Raw genomic sequence first — 20,969 nt, forward strand, 5'->3', positions numbered from 1 at the left:
TGGTTTTCGACCTGGGAGATCTACGGTGTCACAAATACTTGCTCTAAGGAGGATAATTGAGGAAGTCAAGAACAACAATCTCAATGCAGCAGTAATATTCATCGATTTCAAGAAGGCATTTGATACCATCCACCGTGGGAAAATGCTTGACATAATGAGAGCATATGGAGTCCCAGAGAGGCTAGTGGCTGCCATAGGATGCATGTACCATCATACTATAGCTCATGTCACATCACCTGATGGTGTCACTAAGGATTTTGAGATCCAAGCAGGAGTTCTGCAGGGAGACACTCTGGCACCATTCCTCTTTATCGTAGTCCTTGATTATGTTTTAAGGAAGGCTATGGAAGGCAATGAAGAGCGACTTGGCTTTACTCTGGAGCCCAGGAAAAGTAGGCGAATAGGCCCACGCACAATCACAGACCTGGATTTTGCAGACGATATTGCTCTTCTAGCTGACAACCTCAAAGACGCGCAAGAACTGTTCCATCTTGTTGAAGCTGCTGCATAGAAAGTGGGACTAGGAATGAATGCCAAGAAGACCAAGGCAATGCTGTACAAGGAAACTCCATCTTCAATAAAAACACTGGACGGAAGCGAATTGGAGATAGTACAAGAATTCAAATATCTAGGTGCATGGACTGCCAGTAGTGAGAAGGACTTCAACATCAGAAAGGCACTTGCTTGGAAAGCATGCAACAGCATGGACAAGATCTGGAAAAGTAATCTACCAAGAGATCTAAAGATCAAGTTGTTTACCACCACTGTAGAATCGGTACTAACATATGGCGCTGAAACATGGACAATAACAACCAAAATGAGAAAAGCTATGGATGGCTGCTATACCCGTCTCTTGCGGAAGGCACTAGATATCTCATGGCAAACTCACACCACCAACAAAGAACTATATGGGAATATGTTACCAATCTCTGAGAGGCTCAGGATTAGAAGGTTAAAGTTTGCAGGGCACTGTGCCAAACATGGAAAGCGAACAAGAAGTGCACCCAAGAAGGATTATATCAAGATGTTGGCAGATGATACAGGATTAACAGGCCCAGACATCAAGAATTGTATGCTTGACAGAGCAGTTTGGAGAGCCATTATGGGAGTCCGACTACAAGAGTCGACATAAGCAAGCAAGTAAGCAAGTACCCTTGTCTGAACCAAGTTTGGAAAACAAACAAGCCAACAAACAAACAAACAAACAAACAAACAACTTGACAAACAGTCGGGCCTTTAGCATAATTTGCCCAATTATTTACATAATCCGCCCTGCTAGATTCCTGTACTTACAATCAACCAATCAGAGTTGTGGGTTACAGACAACTCGCATGCAATGAGTAAGTACAGCTGTGTTTCCAAAATCTGCCAAAATCAATTACAGGTGCATGCTTTTCTACGGGAATTCCACCTTAAAATTGGCAAATAAGGAAAGAAAGAGTGGAAAGCTTGCTACTTTGGGTAAGTAAAGGGAAAAATAGCCGATAACTAGTTTTGTTACATCGTACGCGGTACTCATTCATCGCTTTTTACTGGAGAGTGAGGGCTGAGCTGAGCATCATCGGGGCCCAGGGGGGCCACTCATAAAAAGTTGTAAGCATGCGTGTGAATGCACTTCAGAAAAGCACCCTTAACAAGGACAACCAAATGTCTTCAAAATGACCCTTAACAAGGATAATGGTTTGTTAACCATACCCTATATCCAGGCTGGACACATCACACTACCGTGTGATGTGTCCAGTTCGTCGCCGAACTTGCATATAACATGGAGAGCTTAGCATAACGGCCTCCCTATTTACGCTTCCTGAAAACACTCTTGCACATAACATACAAAACCACAAATTCACTAACTTCAACTTGCACTACCGTCACCATGAAAAATATTTTAATTATTACCGATCCTTCAGAATACTTGCAAATATTGGCAGTTTCATAAAATCCTGCTGCTGAAAATCGTAAATTCCACAATCTTCTGTCAGATCCAGGTCAGTAATCACAGGTGGGCGAATCTACCAGCGTGACAAGACCAGAGATAATAAAAAGGATGAGAGGCCACGCCGTACAAATAGCTAGCCTGATTGGCAAGCGTCTTCGCTAGCCAGATCTTCTACGGTCGTGTATGATGAGTAGAGACCATAGAGCCCTATATAGGGCTCTGTGGAAGAAACGGTTCCTAATTTTGAAGCCATGGATAATATATTCATTTATACGAGAACCATATTTTTGTACCAATCACAGAACAGAATTTCACTTACTCACAGCTGTCAATCATTCTAGTGAAACGTAAGCTCCGCCTAGTATCAAGGTCTTCTTCTGCGCACTGGTTGTGCGCATTAACTAGCCTCCAGCACAAATCCTGTGCACACGATCAGGTGTTACGCCTGGTTTACACAACAGGAACTGCGATGCATCCTAAACTGGATCGTTTCCGTGTATTCGCATTGCATGGTGGGCAATTTGCGTAGCTCCACGTTCACAACAGTTTAAAATCAACACAGGTAAATCCATATAAAAATTAACATGGACACAAAATTGACATAGCTTATGTAATTCAAATAATAAAATAATAAAATGTAATATTATCATGATAGATGCACGTTTTATTAAAACTTGAAAAGATTATTAAGTCCAATAATTTGTTTGTGTTAGTTTGCACGAGTCACAAAATGGCGACCCATCACGCATTTTCTGCATGTGCCGACATTAGTAACTCATAGTGACTGTCCTCAAACTAGCGCCAGTGTGTCTCAGGCCTGATAACGACCCCAGGTAATTTTATGCAGAAAGTTTTCTTGCGAACAGCTGCAGGTGACAATTAAACAATGAACACGGCTTGTTTATGTACATGCGTGGGGAGGCTTGTACGTCAGCTGACGTGTTTTGGACATGTTCGCGTAAAAAGTGTCGTTTTTCTTCATGAAAAATACCAGCGATGACCAGTTTTTTGTGGGCTATTTGATTTACAGGTATGTCGGTTCGTCATAGGGTAGAAATGATAGCTGTACAATTTGTATAACATACAGTTTAACATAGGCCTAAACATTTATGGGCACAAATCGACCTTCCGTATTATGCACAAGTATGTGGAAGTGGCAGGCATAACCATACCCTTAACAAGGACAAAGTTACAAGTGGATTAAATCCAACCCTTAGCAAGGATGCATGATCAATTTTGAAGAAAAAAGTAAAAGACATCCACTTTGAAAGTTGAAACCTTGAAGGTTTCGTATTTCCTTTATTATTATACTCTAATTGGATACTTCCTAACTGGATTTGGTAGGCTTAGGCCTACTCAGTTATCATTATTCAACATAATTATCGCCAGCATTATTAGGGCAGTATATTTTATTATGACAATAATTGTAGGGGTAAGAATGTGATTAGATTTAACTACCCTTAGCACGGACACATGGTGTCAAAAATGTCACCCTTATTTGCTATAATCAATGATTTTAAGACCCTTAACACGGGCCCGTGCGGGCCCGTGTTGCAGTAGAAAAAAACACCCATATTCCGCGTTTTTGTTCACACGCATGCTTACAACTTTTTTATATGAGTGGCCCCCCTGGGCATCGGGGAGCATCATTCATGAATCATGATGCACTGCCACTGGATGATGATCCTGAGCTGAGACTTGAGTCAGGCTGAGTGTGGCGTGCGTGATTTATGTAGTAGTCTCATTACTGGTCAAACACGATAAGATTTCGGTTAATATTACATAGAAGCTTTTCTGATAGTGCTCTGATAGGTTTTTGAACCTGTCTGCAGCCCTCACCAGCTAGCCTTTGATTCAACAAGCTACTTTGGGGGAGGGGGCGGTGTACACTACAAGTACAACCTTCAAGTAATTATTTTGTGTAAGCTAACCCTAAGCCTATTCATAACCCTAATCCTAACCCTAACTCTAATCCTAACCCTAAACTAACCCTAACCAATCAATGACAGTGGCTGTTTCAAGTCTACAAGCCCCCTTGCATGATCGCCTGTCGAATTCAACTACCTGCTTCGACCGGAGACTATAAAGTTCAGACCCTGGCCCTATTGGGTAGCCGTGTTAACGTGCCTAAGACTGAAATCCTATCGTATTCGACCAGTAATGCTGGATCTTCCTTCCTTCCATACGTGCTTGTTGAGTATCAATGAACAGGCTTTATGCACAGTTACACAGATCGAATCCATGGGTTCCTACACAGTCACCCATGGAAAACAGGGTACTGAAAAGCAGTACACCATGTCCATATGGGCCAAGGGATGGTTTGTTTACATGACAATAATTCCTTCAGAATAGGCAATACAGATTCCAAACATATAAAACTTACCTCATATCAGTTTTAGTTGCCCTAATAACTCCAAATTGACATGACAATTAATTCTATTTGCTCAATTTCATGCCAAAATGAAGTAAAACATGGTTTTGTTATTGCAAAATAACATGAAAATAAGAAAGGTTATATCTGGTCATTTGCAGTAGGCCACTTCAGGCCCGGGGGGGGGGGGGTACTCAAGTTTGATTTTGGTAGGGACGTGCCGCTGAGAATTTGAAAGTGGACCCATATACCAATTTTTCAAGAAATTTGGACCCATTGATATACCAAAAGTCAAAATTTTCGGCCGAATTGAACCCAAATTGTCTTAGTTTTTACAAATTTTCCCAAAATTTTGGGAAAATTTTGAAAATTTTGGCTAGATTAAGGAAAAATCGGGCCATTTTCCGAAAAAATTGAGAAAATTTTGAAAAAAGGACCCATTCATATGTACCAAAATAGGCTTTGAAAAAGGGGTCATTGATATACCAAGAGGCTGAAAATGCTACCCATATTTGCGGCACGTCCCGTATGGTCATTTGTACTGAGTACCCCCGGACTTCAGGTAATCAATATTACCACTTGAATTGCGTGACTCAGTGATTTTCTGCTCATTGTAAGAGTGATAGTGTTGTAAACTTGATTGCCAACTGATATCCTTTGTATGTGAGTTGTCTGATGATGGTATTAGAACTGTCATGGATATAAACATTACACATAATGTCAACAAAACATGCTACTGCAGAACTCTATGCCTGTATGTGTGTGTCTGAGGGCCGATCTGAGACTGAGGGCTGATGACACACATTCGATGGGTGTAATGCACAGTTTACCTGTGCACGATCTTGGAACCTAGGATTGAATGCAGATATCAGAACCGTTAACCGGGGATGGTCCCCCTTCTCCTTTCGAATAGCTCTGACACTATGATAACTAGGGACAGAATTGGTGCACTGTATGAGGGCAGTATATACTTGTACAAATTCTCTGTACAAATTATGGTAGTATTTGGTGCCTGACCATAAAGGTGATTTGCAACATTTTCCTGGTTTTCAATGTCAAAAATAGAACTTTTAACTTAAATATATTAATGACTAGTGATATTGACTGCATGAAAAATTAAATTATTCAAATGAGCGATAACTCATGTCAGTTTAATGTCAACAAAATGTATGTTGTCAATTTAAAGGAATATTTCGTGATCCTAGCATCCTCTATTTATGTCATTTGTCATTAGATATCTACGAAAAAACCCTGTTCCCAAAATTTCAGTTGATTCCGATTTTGCGTTCGCGAGTTATGCATGATTATGTGTATTACACTGGTCCATAGACAATGCGTTGTAATTTCGTTCTGGTGCACCAGAACGAAATTCAAATTTTTCACGATATCTTTGCTAAACTAATTAATCTGCAAGAAATATTTTGTACATAAACATTATGTAGCCAGAGGTTTCCAGTGATATAAAAATCTCAACTTTTTTGAGAAAAGTGGGGGATGAGGCTGTGGATCACGAAATGCCCTTTTAAGTGGTGTATCATGCAGTTAACTCAAGTTAACTAGTACCGGTACAGATGGAAAGAGCAGGGTCTGTTTACCCAGAAAATGTTTTTGAATTCTGAAAATCGGGGGGAGCATTCAAACTCCAGAACATTTTTCAATATGCCATAGAGATATGTAGTAAACAAATGTTGTTTACATGTTGTTTATTCATATGTTTACATAAACTTATAGATAAAGTAACACTATTTAGAAAGTAAAAAATAGGATGTTTGAGTTGCTAATGTAAATATCGGAATCTCGTCGTATATGTAAATTACATATAAATACAACAGGTTTATTTTCCATTATGAAATAAATGTTCCAATTTGTTTACTTACTTTATTTACAAGTAAACAAATGATTTTAGCCATTACGTGAAAACGGAATCATTAGGCATCCCATGAATATGTGCCAAAAATTGCTTCCCCCCTCTTCAGCTGGTAAAAAAAATTATTGTGACATCATAACATATTCCTCAAAGGTCACATTTTTGGCTCTACAGGAGTCAAAATATCACAAGGCTCTGATTTTGAGTTACAAACATTTTTACATTTTTGGCATCTGATATCTTCAACACCGTTCAGAATTTTGAATAGGTCTACCTCTATCAGATCACCACGTAACCTCGGAGGAGGGCATGCTCCATTTTGTCAGTCAGTCAGGGGAAATGAACCAAATCGGGGGGAAATTGACATGGACCCCACTTTAGTCAGTCAGTGGGGAATTCACACAGTCTGGGGAAATAGCTGGAAATGCACCTAGTCTGGGGTAACTGGTAGAGGTACGTGGTTGCAAGGTAATTTAGCAAATATTGTTACCGCGAATAGGTAATAATGAACAAAATTACAATAAACCTTTGTCTCCCCTTTTCTTTCTCCCCTGCCCTCCCTGCAGGGGGAATTCACCCCACTACCCCAGACAGAACTCTTGCCCCCCACCCCAACTATGTCTGCAATAAAAAAAATTGGGTACACATACATTAATTAGACTGCAGAACTCAATCTTCAGTGATAGCCTGTCATTTATCAGTTGGCTATTTGATGACTACAATTAGAAGACTTTAGGCCTAGTTTCAATTATACATTACATCTTCCATGTAAGTAGTTTCAGACAATATAGGGATTATACTGGGGCAGAGGTTGAGTCTTTTCTTGGTCATTGGCATAAGGACACTTGAATGATTTGTTGATTGCGATAATAGTAGAATGTTACAGCTCATAAAACACTAATTTTGTGTATGTCCGTTAAATCGAATGGCTTTTTAAGAGCAGCGTCTTAAAGCCATATTATAACATTTTCATACAAAATAGATTAGCATTTCTTTGCTATAAAATGTTAGTTTTAACTGTCAGATATATCCCCTTTTATTTTTGAGCCGAACAACTACGGCAGAGCAAAAATAATTGGAATTTACTACCAGCGCATATGTACGCCAATACGTACCACTCCTTCGGTCATGTTATGGTACGGCCCTTTGTTGTGTAGATCTCCGTGGCACGCCGTGTACGTACTGTGTACATCGTGTATGCGTTCGACTAATAATTCCATCGTAATAATAAAAGGCTGATTCAGGCGTTTTATTCAAAATCTCAGATTTTGACAAAACTACAGCACCTAGAGTCTTGATTTTTTCAGGGTATATTGGTTTAATAAAGTACAATATAATCGTGTAAAAATATTAATTTTAAAAAATCAGTGAGGGCGTCCTCCTCAGCAAATGTTATAATATGGCTTTAAAGTAAACCACAGTTTTTTTTAACACACAGCATGTCACAATGGTCTTTTGTGTTTTTCCCATAATAGGTTTGCAATTTTGGGATACAGCTATGGCCAGGACAAAACAAACAGCAAAGAACCCTAACTATCGTCAGGGCAAAGTTGCTCGGTTTGGAGATAATGGCTCTAAGCCCGGTACCAGTAGTGGAACTCAGCAGAATAGCTCAAACACAAAACAAACAGGTAATGCATTTCAAAAGATTTCTTCCCAAACTTTGGAATATATACATGTACATCTATATTAATACACTGCTCAAGTATTGTTGCACTTGAAAAAGAAAGAATGAACAGTTTACCAACCCAAAGTGTAACAATTAAACATGACAACAAATAAATACAAATCCTGACCGGCACACAACCCAACTTGAAAAAAAAAAAGCAAGGAATGTGTTATGTGCCGGCATGGGAATCGAACCCACGACCTTCCGATCTCTAGACGGACGCCTTATCCATTAGGCTCCCAGCTCCCACTGATAAACTGTGGTTAAAACTGGGTCTAATGTAAGTAGTCGATGTATACAATACAGACAAACAAATATTACGCAAGAACACAAGTGAAGGAGATCATTACTGATGCTTAATCGTTTCCCCAGTATAATATAAGTAAAGTAGGTAATGGGGATACGCATCCTGCACAAGAACAAATAAACACAATGGGGAACGATTGTTTGCTACGAGAGGAATACAAAAGTAAAAAGTAGGAAACTACCGCGAAGTATATAAAATTGGGCGAGCTTTCGGCCATAGGCCTTTTTCATAGCCATGATATAATACTTGCTACGAGAGGAAACTGAATATATTAAATAAGAAAGAATAAAACAGTTTACCAACCCAAAGTGTTACAATTAAACATGACAACATATAAATACAAATCCCGACCGGCACACAACCCAACTTGAAAAAAAAAAAGGTAAGTGAATGTGCGGCATGGGAATCGAACCCACGACTTTCCGTGGCTTTTTGGAAGGCCTGGGAGGGGCTCTCCTGGCGTGGCATGTTCTTGCACAAATTATACAAGTTCAAAATTATTATAAATTAACTCAAAAGAAAGTAATTTGATTACGGAACACATGAACCAGATAAATCATAACAAGCAGGGATGTAAGTTCTCAGGCTTTTGCCTGAATTCAGGCTTTCTTGTAGTACGATTTACGCAATTTCTTTTTTATTTCCAGCCGGTTTTAGGGCCATTCTGGTCATTTTCACACTGTTTTTCAGACTTGTTGTCAAAAGTGGACTTTCATATATCCCTGAACAAGGGTATGACAGTTATTATACTGGTTGGATGGTGAGTGATTTTTTTTAAAAATGTTTGGATTTGGTCCCTATTTTTATTATTATCATTTATTTATTTTTATTTTATTTTGTTTAGTTTTTTTTTTTAAAGTAAGGTCGCAATCCCGCCGCGCACATTTGAGAATGCTTGCTCTAGGCATTTTTTTATGGATGACATAAAACATTGAAGTATACAATTGTACACATGAAACCTTGGGGAAAGAACTATCATGGACAGTTCCTGACATCTAGAAGTTATCCGCCTTTTTTACGGAGACATAACCCCCAACAAAGTTGGTTACACATTTGCTTTGGAAGAAGTACGCCACCAAGTGGTTAACATATTGTCATGTAACTTAAGGCCTTAAAAGTAGGTGGCGCTGTAACATAACTTCATCGATATATCTACTTGGGGAAATATGAACTTGTCATTTTTTTCTGAATTCTTACATGCTTATTATTTTTTAATATTTTGTATTAAATTAAATTAAAACCTGAAAAATATTGCCAAAATATTACTGTGTAGATTCTCCCAATTGAAGCCAAAGTAGATGATGTAATAGACCTCGAATCTCCCCTCCTCCGACTGAATAATGTAATGGGGGTGCTGTGGCTGTGTGTTCACTGTTCACTTCTTTTAACTTGAGTTGTATCCAAATGGAAGAACACAACATTTGGGTAACCAAAAAATAAACAAAAACACAGTAGAAAAAGATGTTTCTATGTGACGGGCAAGTAACTTCCAATAATTGGAATACAATTGGGGCATGGTTTTGCTGGTAGGGTGTTTCAAAGGAGTTTCATGAAAGACATGATCAAGGGAAATGGGTCTGATGTCGCTAATATTGATTTTGAGATATTGGTAAAGAAAGTGTTTAAATTCTTTTGTTTTATATTGTTTTCAGCGATTCATATTTGACGTAACTTCGCAAAGAAAAGTTGTATCAACATGGGTTTTTTAGTTTGTTTCTGAAAGCACTAAATGTCCTCTTTAGAAACATGCAAAGCTTGTTTTGACCAGGGTCGACATGTGACTCATTCCCCGTGATCATGTCACATGTGTATTATGTACACCATCATACTTGACTGAATTGACTGAATCTGGAGAAAACTTGCACAAGCCAACAGACAAAAGTGTATGTTGACAGATATAAGCATCTCATTGAAGAATCCTAAAATGCAAAGTGAGGAATAAACTGCCAGTTTTATAGGGGAAAGTTCTTGGACATGGATAGTCTATGAACTGGGAAGGTGATCACAGGCTTCTTGTTCTAAAGCACAGCAGCAACACAGCTTGAGGCTGTGTGCATCAAACTAAATTTTCATATTTTTGTTGTTCGCACTAGGGTCTACGGCTAGTTCTAGTGGAAACGGTGATGGGTCAAAGTCAGTTGATGCATGTGAAAGTACTGATACAGTGGCTAAGGTGAGCAACCGCTATTGTTATATCATAATGCTAGAGCTATCACCACTGACTGTCCCAATCTAACCTGTTGGTATTTGAATATTCACAATAAAGTAGGCATTGGTATGCAATACGGTCACATACATGGAGGATGCATTGTGAATTGATTCTGATGTTCAATACACAGCGGCACTTTGAGGTGGTGGTCATATTGAAAAGCACTATGTAAATTTGCTACTAAAAGTAGTTGTTGTCCTCAATATTATGTTCACACATAAAAAAGTGACCAAATAGCCAATAGCCAATACTTTGATCATATTTCAAAATCATACAGGTCTATAGACGAATCCAACGAGCCAAGTCATGGTCAGGATTTGGTCGGCCATCTTTGGGTAGCCGCTAGCACCAACCTTTTTGTTTTGAGCGCCCCATTGTGCAAATAAAAGCTGCCTAACACCTAGAGAAGATGCAAGGATGAGGAGGGTTAATAGAATAATACATACAATAGAGATAATTCCGCAGGTAATCCCGTCGCATCTATTCATACATAGTCCTTTTGTTCGCAAGTACATCCATTTGTAGCGTTTGATATGGTGTACTGAGTTAATCTGATTATTATGTCACTTCAACAGCGAATAGACCATGTAGAAGCTGTGTGTTTTGCTGAAGGGAACTATAGGGCCTATTGTGTTGTAAACTTTATCATTCTGTTGTCTACCTGTGTTTTCGTGGAAGGTGTAAAATGGGTGATGGAATGCAGTTTAAAATTTCCGCCAAGGCGAATCATTTCACATTTTGGGTGCATTGTAGTCGACGGCTACCCAACTAAAGGCTGCTAGTCAGGTGTAGGAATGTGTGGATTTGGATTCGTCTATAGGATCACACAGTCAACTTGACTAAACTGTTGAAATCACAACTGGTCATGACATGTGTGAATTAGGGGTTCATTCATATATTTTCATTACTAATTAAATGATAGTTTATGTTTGAGGGCTTTAGTCCAAAGGCATAAACAATGTTTAGTCATGAAAACATATATGCAACATTCTGTTTTAGACTAAAAATACCATTTCCTTATCGTTTTTTTTCACCTATTGAGAGAAAATATTTACCTGCTCAATGATTAAAGTTTTAAGCTTTTGATCCAAACACAAGAAATTATTCTTACCTCAGACAGAACTGAGATGTATGGGATATTGACAAGTGCACAATAATAATCCTTTCACATTTTTATTATATTTTCCATTGATAGAATGTTGAACAGCAAACTGTGCTGAGCGTCATGGGGGCTTTCAAAGAAGAACTGATCTGTGCTATCTGTGCCGACAAATTCAAGCAGCCCAAAAGTCTCAGCTGCAATCACACATTCTGTCTGCAATGTTTGCAGAACATGATGGAACAGCATGATGAGGATGTTGATGTTGAATGCCCCACATGTCGCCATGTTACAGATATGGACACCCATGACGGTATCATCGAGAATTTACCAACAAATTTGGTCGCACAAAATTTAGTGGATAAATTTGAGCGTGAGAGCGAACGAATGGTTGCTGTGGTGAAGCATAAGTGCTCTGTACATAGCAGTGAGGTTTTGTGTTTGTATTGCGAGACATGTAAAGAGGCGATTTGTAGAGAGTGTGCCCTCTATGTTCATTGTAAGCCAAAGCATGATTATGTTAACCTTGAAGACTTTGTTGGTAAGCTTAAAGAAACGTCACTGAGAAAGATGCATCAGCTTAATGATAGAAGTGCAGAGTTTAAGTCAAACTTTGATGAGTTTGAGAGATTCCACAAAGATTGGATGTTGGGCACAAACCAAGCAGAATTTTGGGTGAAAAAGGTAGCTAATCTAGTCCTGGAAAAAATAGAAAAAGACAAACGAGAAAAACTGGCGTTGATTAATGACAAACAGGAATTCCAAAACATGCTGTTCAAAAACTATGGTGATTATTTTGGCACACTCTTGAAGAAAATCAAAGAGGTGATTTACTCAAAAACTGATCTTGATAAAATCCCGGACGTGGAATATCTTGGTATTCATGAGAATCTGATTGAGAATGTGGATCATTTACTGAAGCAGGATCTGCCCAGTTTTGACCACGAAGCGTGGAATTACAGTGTCATGTTTCAATCTAATAATGAGCTGATTAATGAGAACTTGTCTTTAGGATCCGTGGAGATCAACAGGGATGAAGGTCTGATGCTTAAGTTTGGTGGCGCGAAACATGGAATGAAACGTTCTAGAGAGACTGTAGATAAAGATGGAGGGACAGCTGAAGGTGTTGGGAAGAAGCAAGCTGTTGGGACATACTGTGATTGTAAGGGCCATTCAGTGGCTGCTACTGCACAAGGTAGGTCAGTTCATAACAGATAAATTTCTCTCATACTTAATTTATGCCAATAGATGTAACTTTTTTAAGAGATTATCAGAGATTTTTGTAAAATTATTTTGTCTGGCTGGCTCTACCACCAGATGATCAACAATATTATGCATGTATAACAGGCATGAGAATTTTCAGTTTTAAAACTGAATTCAGTTTTTTTAAGTCAAAATTTTCAAAATTTTATTTAATTTCAGCCTGTTTTTGGTCTTTTTGCCCAATTTCATGTACATTTTCAGGGTTTTTTGTGTGTATTTTTTAGGAAAGTGCATTCTCATGCCTAGTACATGTACTATGTATAAGCCTGGTTCAATCAAAAAACTCATGTCTATTTCACCAGCATTGTAAAAACTCATAAGTGCAAATTGCCATCCACAGTGTCAACTGCTAGCATACGTATATTAACCAAGGTTTCCAAATTTGACAGCCTTACTCGTGTCGATCGCACAAATTGAAATAATAAAGTTCGTACATACTTTTTTTCCAAATAATGAAGAAAGGAGGTGGCCTATTCACCCTCTCATCAGGGCATAAGACAATACGAGACACAATTAATAAGGTATATTGCTAATAGCAATTAGGCAAAAGTGATACATGCTGGGAATTGAAAAGGGCTCAAGTTTGCCGTCGTGGGTGATGAATTCTAAACTTTGGAGCCCTTTTCATTCCCAGCATGCATCATGTTTGCCTAATGATTGCTGTCAGCAATATACCAAGGATATATGCAAGTGCAAGGATGAGAAGTAAAATATTCAAAATGACTTCATGAATCTCGGGCAAACTGATATCACTGTCCTTGGGTGGAGTAGCTCAGATGGTGTACTGGATTTGCAATCCAAAGGTAACCCGTTTGAATCCTGCCTCAGCCAAAAAAAATTGTCTTTGTGCTTCCCTTCATCATTATCAAAATAAGATCTAAATTGTTTTTGATTGTTTCTCTGTGCTGTTGGCAAGGGCCCAATGACCCAATTTTCCTCCCAGACTAATCAGTCAGAATTAATAGGTAAATTTTCACGGGAAAATTTTCTGGACACGTGACACCCATGGGCGCAGACATATTAGCATTATGGAATGTGACCCCGAGCACAGCGGGTGTTCTTCCAATGTATTTGAATAGGAAGAATTCCTCCTTTCATGCAAAATAAGTTACTTGTCGCAATTTAATAATATTATGGAGTTTTCGTAGATAAATATTTTTTTCCGTAGATAAATATTTTTGAAATTACACTTTTGATGATATTGTGAAGAAATTAAGATAAGATAATATTTAATAAATTTGCAATGCACAAATTTCTATCAAAATTGCGGTCAAAAATACTATTCCAATTCAAAATTACTAAGACTTGAATAGCGAGGTCACCGCCGGGGGTCAGAGATCAGGCTCGAGGTTACACTCACATTGATACGCATTGGTCACGTGTCCAGAAAATTTTCCCGTGAAAATTTACCTATTAATCTTGACTGCTAATGGCATCATTATACATGGGTGCACAGAGTTTGAATTCTCCTTATTTATTTCTCTGTGCTTCCTGGATGAGTATGGTCTACACAGTGTGATAAGATTGATATGCATTGTAGATGTGTACCTGTGAACAATAAACCATTTTATTTTAACCACCTACAGATGGAAGAGTTACATCACATTCATCAATGAAAACTGGTAATCCAAGTGTCAGTGTTAGTGCAGATGGAAAAAATACATGTAGTGCCTTAAAAGCTCAGCAAGGATCTTGTTGTAGGCATACTCCAAAGCTTTCTAAGGCTGTTGAGGTGAAGCCATCCTCAGCAACAAAGGAGACTGGAAAAGGAGCCATATCTGGTAATGCCTCAAAAGAGAAAGGTACTGCATCTCATGTTGCAGCTGGAAGCCATCCACAGGACAGTGTATCAGTGTCATTGCCAGCAGTAAAGCAGACTATTGAAGGGCAGGGACATGAGTGTAAAGAAAAGTACACAAAGGAACCGAAGTGCCGTGCGGGAAATCTTACAGAAGAGATAATATCAGTGCCTTCACCATCAGCAGAAATTGTGGTTGAAAGTCAGGTTGATGCATGTCAAGATACAACATCAAAGCATGTTCACTGCGATCACTGTTACTCCACTCGTACCTGAAAAGTGGAAAAAAGAAAGCAAAATTGAGTGTTTTGTTTATTAAGCCATATTAAAATAGTTTTGTTTCAAAGTCCAGGGCTCATTTTTTTAAATCATGTGCATTTATGATTGCCTGAAAAATAATTTGACTGTCAAGTTTATTCTGCTGCTTTATTTCATTAGAGAGGTAAATCAATGGCCTATATGAGTTCATGGTCAAGAAGAATCTTCAGAAATCTCTCATATAGGCCTCCACTAACCATGCCAAAATTATTTAACAATTAACCAGATTCAAATGATTGAGGCAATGTTGTGTTTTTTTAAAAGGAACAAGGCTATGTTTCCTATTTACTTCTGAATTTCTGAAGGGCTTTGATACAAACAGCTTAATGAATATAGCCTTTATAGTGGTGTAAGTATATGGGTGTTTACGTTCGATGACATGTTGCAGCAAAAAAACATGAAAACAGGTACTTGTAACACCTCTCAACAGTAAAATCCCATTCCAAAAAATAATATTAACATAATCATGATAAGGATTATCAAAAAAGCTAAAACATTTCAATAATAATTTTCAAACAAGTTTTAGATAGGGCATATGATACAAATGTTCTTCATGCTCACATCATTTATTTTCTATTCATGTTTGTTGTAATGGGCTAAACAAAGTAAACCTATGATAAATCATGTTTTCTTTCCAATGTTGAACTTCATAAAGAAATGAAGAAGGTAGACTATTTTAACAGACCATCAAAATATTTGAATGTATATTTTCTTAGCAATATACCATCCGTTGCCATATATTCATGAACATAAATCAAGTTGATGTGTAATTTATAGTTAGGGTTACTAAACCTGCTATTTGGTAGCCCAAATGGGCGACTTTCCAAGATTTTTCCTGCAACTTTTGACCATATTTTTTGTTTTGTCTCATAGAAACCAATGTTTAAGAGAAAAACTGTGATTTTCAACATTGGCTCCCCATAATTATCGGTAATTTCATGTCCCATAGAAATCAATGGATATGAAAAAATTAGGCTACTTTGCAGTAATTTGCCCCATGTTTCAGTCTGCAAATATTGGGTAACCCTGCCTTTAATGTCAGAATGATCCATTTTGGGGTGACACAAAACCTTGCTCCATAGATTCATGCCGAATTACCATGTGGCAAAACTTTCTTATTCAATTTATTGTACAAGTCAACGCAATTGAGTTATTAAAGTGTTATGCTTATAATTTGTCGGCATCAGGGTTAAGGTTACATTTCCTCCTTCTCACCCTTTTTTGTTTGTTGGCCACTGTAATATTTCAGATTTTGAGGCATTTTTGGAACATTTTCATCAAATTTTGTCTCCCTTAAAAGTCGCTTTTCCCACAGAAAACATGTGGCATGCGCTCCTATAATATAATGTCTTGTCTCAAGTTAAGAGCTGTTGAGAATGCCATTTTATGCAGTAGCTTTGCCAGCATATGGACAAGACCCCCATTCTAGGTGTCTGTATGCCCCGTGGGGCTAGGTTGGCATGCACGATTCAAAACTGCCACTGCTTAATGGGTCAGTCCATATGATATCAAGGAGGTCCCCCGCCTGACCCCCTCAGATTTGCTTTATATTTTAGTCATATGTTGTACCTGTAAAAATATTAAAAACCTGCAAATTTGAGGCCTGTAGCTCTTACGGATTTTCTGTGGCAGCCATTTAAAGTTGGAGTATGTGGGTCTAAATTTGGACTCAAAAGTTGCCCTTTAAATAAATTTCATCTTTGGGAGTCTGTGACTTCTTTACAAAGAGAGAGAGAGTTCTGAAACCTTGTATACACACTAACTGCATGCCCAATTTGTCAAAAAGTAAAAAATAAATAAATTTCTGTAATTGCGTTGTGTCACAGGGTCATTAAATCTCATGAGCGCCTGTACAGGCAGCTCTCATGGACAGTCCGTCTTTGCTTGTTTATTTTGGAGGCTAGAGTTTACCGATTGCTTCAAATTTCCAACTACTACTTTGGTTAGTGCTACTGATCAAAATGGAATCATCAAATCGGGAGTTGCGACGATACTTTTATGTAATTTTGTGGATTTACATGTGGATTTTTCTATCTAAACTGAATCTACTCTTACCATGTTCGCCGTATTGGATCGATCAAATATCGAAAGACTCGCCATCAAACACTAGCAAGAAAGTGATCACCTACTCAAGTGAGTACTTACATAACTGTAATGATTCGTCAATAACAAGTGATCGAGATTGTCAATTGAGTTCAGAATTATGCTGTAAACTGGCCGATCTAAACGTGCTTGATAGACCTTGTACAAGTCATAACAATCCAGCCAGCACATTAACAAGAAATGTGAAATCTCGCCGAAAGCGTTTAAGAAAGCGAGGAAGCGTGGTGGTTTTAAAAGAACAATAAGACCTATTTCAGTTAAAATAGCAGAAAATCTACCAACAAAGACCATAAATGATGAACAATGTTCTAATCTGTCACACTTACGCCCGATTCCACCGGCTAATGGGGAACAGACTCAAAGACTCGTACCGTACAATTTCCCATCCATATATTTGTGTAATCAACAATCAATTAACAACAAAATAGATGAGTTCAGAACTTGGGTTTTGGATCAAGACTTTGACGCATGTGCAGTTACTGAATCATGGATGTCCCCATTAAGATCTGCGGACTTTTTGACATCGATGGTTATGCCCTTTTCTCGAACCGCGGAACAGTACCACTCATGGAGGCGGAGTAGCCCTCTATTTCGCGAAAGTTTAAATCCTAGTAAGATTAGTGTTGATGTCCCGGACAACCTTGAAATTATCTGGATTAAAGCCCGCCCCAAGAGACTACCAAGATCAGTGTCTCTCTTGATATTCGCAGTAGTGTATTTCCCTGACCCAAAGCAGGAGAAAGCCATGATAGAGCATATACAGGACACGTTAGACTTATTGCACGCATAACATCCGGATGCTGGAATTTGTATTCTTGGAGATACAAATCACCTCAATGTCACCAACTTATGCAAATATAATAAATTATTGCAAATTGTCACGTTTCCTACTCGAGGACAAGCAACCTTGGACAAGATTCTCACTAACTTTTCTTCGTTTTACAAGGCTCCAATTCCATCTTCCCCATTGGGTCGAGTGACCACACTGCTGTTATCTGGACGCCTAAATCAGATATTATGAAGAAGTCAAATACATTCACTAAGCGCACGATCAGACCCATGAAGGATTCCAGTATCAGAGAATTTGGAGCATGGATCTCAAAGCATGATTGGGTAGAGATTTATAACGCCATCGGAACTGTGGCTAAGGCCAATGCTTTTATGAAACGCTTAACAACGGTATTGAAACCTATTTCCCTACTCGCGATATTAAAATGCACATATCAGACAAACCGTGGATCTCGGATAGAACCAAACACCTTATACGCGAAAGGCAGGCTGCTTTCTCTCCAGAGCGACCCTTGTTGTGGAAGCTTTACAGGAACAGAGTTCAACGCTCCATTGTTGCCGACAAGAACGAATACTATTATAATAGGGTTCAAAGGCTAAAAAAGGCTAGTCCAGCAAGCTGGTATAGAGAAATACGTGTGATGACCACCAACAACAAGTCCCAAACTTGCATACAGCCTCCTCCTGAGACTGATCCAACAAATGCTAAGGCTGTTTCAAACTCGATCAATGAGCATTTTGTCTCTGTTGCTAGGGACATAAGACCGTTAAATGTTGAGGAATTGCCCGCATTTCTCCCAGCTAAAGCATCTGTGCCTGAAATATATCCCTGGGAGGTATGTGAAAAACTCAAAAAGATCAAAAGAACAAAGCTGGAGGTCCTGATGGAGTTTCAGCCACTATTATTCGCGAGTTTGCTTATGAGATCAGTGATCCTCTCTGTTGTATATTGAACACATCTTTTAATGAGGGAATTGTACCACCCCAGTGGAAACAAGCTATTGTTGTCCCAATCCCTAAGTCTAGCCCTCCTGTTTGGAACCAACTCCGTCCTGTCTCTTTGACAGACCATTTTGCCAAAGTGGCGGAATCATACATTATTGGGTGGCTAATGGAGGACATTGAGCCTCAAATTGATAGTAATCAATTTGGAAACAGAAAGAAATATTCCACCTCTCATTTAATATAACTAATACCGTATTTCGTCAAATAGTCGCCCCCCTCAAATAAATGCCCCCTACCACTTATTTCAACCAAGATGTTTCAAAAATGCCAATATTTCCATGCTATCTTGTGTAGTAAGCTTACCAAGTTGCCCACATGGTCGATAATAACGTCAATAATTGGCAAAAATCTGGATTGGACACCCGGAAGTGAACCAGAAGTCAGTGTTTCTAGTTCATAGTTCGTCATTTTAGCGTGAGTTTTAAGTTTGCCTAATGATTTTAACGGGAATTATTGTTCTAAAATTGACCTTGAATAAACGCCCCCCCTTGGGAAAATGTAACGCCCCCGGGGGCATTTATTTGACGAAATACTGTATATGTGAAGTCACTTATATCGGATCATGCATTTACCGCTGTGTATATACAGCTAATAAAAAAATAAGCTAGAAACTGTCAAACTTGGAAAGGCTAAAGATCTTTTAAAAGGTCTTGCATATTTTATTTTTCCAAAGAATCATTTTCCAAAAGACATTTCAGTAGATTGTGGTATCAGCAGCAGAAAGATGTATGACCATATTGCAGAGGATGATTTAAGCACTTCCCAACATTCCACTGTGTTACTTATGTTAGCATAGCTGTGTGAGCTGAACATGACACCACTACTACGCCCACTGCATATAGACGTACTGCACGTGCATGGTTTAATTTGAATTTGTACAGTTATATTTACATAAAAACCGCTGTGAAGATGCTGGTCGATTTCACTTTTTATGTTATCTACAGAAGGTGTGAATTATCCTTTAAACACACATCACTTTTGTTCTGAAATCGACCAAGTAATAATGACACACGCACAATTCTAAAACAACATCTTTTGCACAGAGTTCAATGGGATTTGAAAAGTAAAGTGGCAGTTGAAACTCTAGTGATAAAACTTTCGCAGTGCATGATGGGGCTTCCTTAAATCATCCTCTGACCATATTGCTGCTGTATGTATCACTGCCTGAGATACGCATGTGAGGGCAGTGCATGCACTGTATATAGTGTTCATGAGTGAATTTTTTTTTCCAGAAAAATTATCCTTGTCCATTGAATGTTACTCATTTCAGAAATGGGACAAATCATTCCATAATATTCTTTGTACCCAGATCATAGGCAATCATGCTAATGGAGATACATCTTTATGCCGCTGAACTATTGATATGCATAATTTGTGATTAATTTGCATATTTGTATAGTTTAACATCTAGTTCAGTGTTCTTGTAAATATGTTCACTTCTTTCTGCCATAATAGTAACTTAGTTTCCTGAAAATATACAGGGATAAATTATTTCATGTGCCATTGAGTTTATTGGACAGACCTTTGGTTTTTAAATATTCAAAATATCAAAATGTTTACTTTGTGCATAAGTAAAATGAAAGTTGGCATTTGGGTGGAAAACAAGCATCTATTTGTTTTGTTGCTTTGAAATTTTTGTACGTAACTTATGGAGAATAATACAGTTTTGTTTAGTTTTGATATGCCTTATTAACTTGTTCATGGTTAGGTTGTATCTGAACCTGTAGAAATACAATGTGTTGTTTATCAAGAATAAAGGAGGCTTTCACATACCTGGATAACCATGTTTCTATAGAACTTTTGGCTTTGTGAACTCTTTGACATCATTGCAAACTTTATGACACAGCATTAAATAATGAAGATTGACTCGATCGGCACTTGCTACACACAGGTATTTGAAGACAGCATGACAGTAGATGCACTCGCACATATGCAAAATAATTTTCGCAAAGTGTTGACAAACTGTGTTTAGCCATTGAGCACATTCTTGCCTTCAATTTGTAAACATATTTAAAAGCTAAACATTACATAGCAAATTCCAAAAACAAGTGTTCAATGGCTAAATATTATCCATCAATTATACTCTAAACATGTTTAGTATTTTTAAAACACATTTACAAAGTGAATATATGTTTAGAAAAGTGTTAAATGCTAAACACTGTTTTTGCAGTAGCAATGAGAGACTAAGATTAACCAATAAGCTTCATTGTTACTTGATACTTTAGAAATAACAAG

General features: G+C 38.2%; 1 protein-coding gene across 1 annotated transcript; it reads left to right on the forward strand.

The window, feature by feature from the left end:
- The first annotated feature begins 1,373 nt into the window (after positions 1-1,373).
- On the forward strand, positions 1,374-14,835 carry LOC140165444 (uncharacterized). Its single transcript, XM_072188743.1, has 5 exons — positions 1,374-1,461; positions 7,650-7,805; positions 10,244-10,323; positions 11,555-12,653; positions 14,308-14,835. The coding sequence occupies exons 1-5, from the start codon at positions 1,389-1,391 to the stop codon at positions 14,793-14,795; spliced, it is 1,896 nt and encodes a 631-aa protein (XP_072044844.1). The 5' UTR covers positions 1,374-1,388; the 3' UTR covers positions 14,796-14,835.
- The last annotated feature ends 6,134 nt before the right edge of the window (positions 14,836-20,969 follow it).

The sequence above is a fragment of the Amphiura filiformis genome, chromosome 1, assembly GCF_039555335.1.
Source record: "Amphiura filiformis chromosome 1, Afil_fr2py, whole genome shotgun sequence".
NCBI classification, from domain to species: Eukaryota; Metazoa; Echinodermata; class Ophiuroidea; order Amphilepidida; family Amphiuridae; genus Amphiura; species Amphiura filiformis.